This window comes from Amphimedon queenslandica, unplaced genomic scaffold (genome assembly GCF_000090795.2).
Source record: "Amphimedon queenslandica unplaced genomic scaffold, v1.1 AMPQUscaffold_9762, whole genome shotgun sequence".
NCBI lineage: Eukaryota > Metazoa > Porifera > Demospongiae > Haplosclerida > Niphatidae > Amphimedon > Amphimedon queenslandica.
The window spans coordinates 2,538-4,222 of record NW_003549966.1 but is presented as its reverse complement, the minus strand read 5'-3'; the positions used below and the strand labels follow the sequence as shown (position 1 = coordinate 4,222).

At 34.2% G+C, this 1,685-nt stretch overlaps 1 protein-coding gene across 1 annotated transcript in view; it reads left to right on the top strand.

The window, feature by feature from the left end:
• Positions 1–83: 83 nt before the first annotated feature.
• LOC105315529 (lysophospholipid acyltransferase 5-like) overlaps positions 84–1,685 on the top strand; it is a gene marked incomplete at both ends in the record, with an annotated part of 2,766 nt that continues 1,164 nt past the window's right edge. The window contains 4 exons of the mRNA XM_011410212.2: positions 84–143; positions 206–253; positions 865–932; positions 987–1,095. Of these exons, the coding sequence (XP_011408514.2) occupies positions 84–143; positions 206–253; positions 865–932; positions 987–1,095 (285 nt within the window). The remainder of the gene's footprint in view (positions 144–205; positions 254–864; positions 933–986; positions 1,096–1,685) is intronic.

Genomic DNA, 1,685 nt, shown 5'->3' with positions numbered 1-1,685 from the left:
AATTTACAAATAGTTCAATTACTCCTCCACTCACTTCTCTCCCATTTCTCTTCCTCTTTCTTCTTTATTCATGTTACCAATAGTCTTCACTGAGTGATGAACAGAAGGAAAGGTGCTTGGCTGAGCTGCCATCCTTTATTGAGGTAATATGGACCCTCTTCCTTTCATTCACATTAATCAATGATAACTGTATTTCTTTCCTTAGTATTTTGGTTATAGTTATTTCTTTGCAAACATATTATCAGGACCTCAGGTCAGTGGAAATGGAAAATGTTAATAGTAAACCACAAACTTAATGTCCTGGAAATTTTGTGTTAATTTTACTATTGGCAATTTAGCTATGGTAGTAATATTTATGGAATACTGTCAGTGAGCAACTGCCATATAAAACCTGTAATTTTGAACATGATCAATCATCAGTGGCATATACCGTATAGCTGGAAAATTTGTAGCGTTAGAATTAGCAAATTGACTCTAAAAGAGGTTTGGAGGTTAAAATTTTGGTGAAATTTTAACCCTGTCCATGCTTTTATGGAACCCTATCAAATTGGAGACTAAAGTTTTGACAAAAGAACCTCAATTTGCAAAATTTTAGTTTAACAAATTTTCTAGTTAGTATATGATAATCACCAATATAAAATTCTGCCACTTGGAAAATTTAGAAACTATTTCCAGCTATGCAGTAAGTACTTGCACTTATCATTATCCAAATGTCTCACTAATTAAATTTTACTGATTAAAATAATCCATGCATGATTTTAATTCCTTATTGTAATAAGTACATGTACATGTATAATATGTACATTGTACTTGAGTAACTTGGCCCTGTCTCTCACTCTCTTCTTGCCCTCCCTCCTTTTCCAGATAAGCTATATAAGATACAAGCATTTCATATCAAGTATATTATTTGATTATAAAACTACTCCATCAAGGTAAGGCCTGAACTGCTCTCCGTTTATTGTACACCCGTATATGTGTATTTGTAGTCTCTTGCCTGGTCTACAGCGTCTACTTCTTGGTATACTGACAGCTGTTATCTATTCACAGTTTAATAAATATTTTCCATTGAGTGGAATATTATCAGAAGAGTATCAGGTAATAATAATAATGTATGCACTTATTGCACTACACTAGTTGCCATTGGTTTACATTGATCGAAGTGCATCACTTCACATCAATCCACCTCGGATCCGAGGTGAGGTGAGAGTGATGTGCATTGATGCGCATCAATTAAAAATCACTCTAGTGTGAACACGATTAATGTGCATTACTTTGGCCAGTGTGAAAAGGCCTTAGGTATAGCCAATTGATAAGGCATTACACTGTTGCCCAGTGTCCTTTTTGAGCAACAAGTATATTCATTCTAGCTGGGAAAAAATTGGCCCAAAATTTCTGCTAATTTTGAGAATTTTGCGAAATTTCAACTCTAAAAATTTACTAGCCAGGCCAACTTGGCCAAAGTGCAGTCACAAAAATAAAATCAGCAGAAGCAATTTTTCCTGTCCATTTACAAAGAATTGGGGCAGAGAAATTTATTTGCTTAAAAATTTGGCCAAAGACCATAGTTTCTGGTAATAAGTATAGGAATTCTTCATTTTTATTACCATTTAATCTTATGTGGTGTAGGAAGTTGAGTTAAGTCAGTTTTTAAAGTGGCTTAATGCCCACCATCCACTATTCAACTT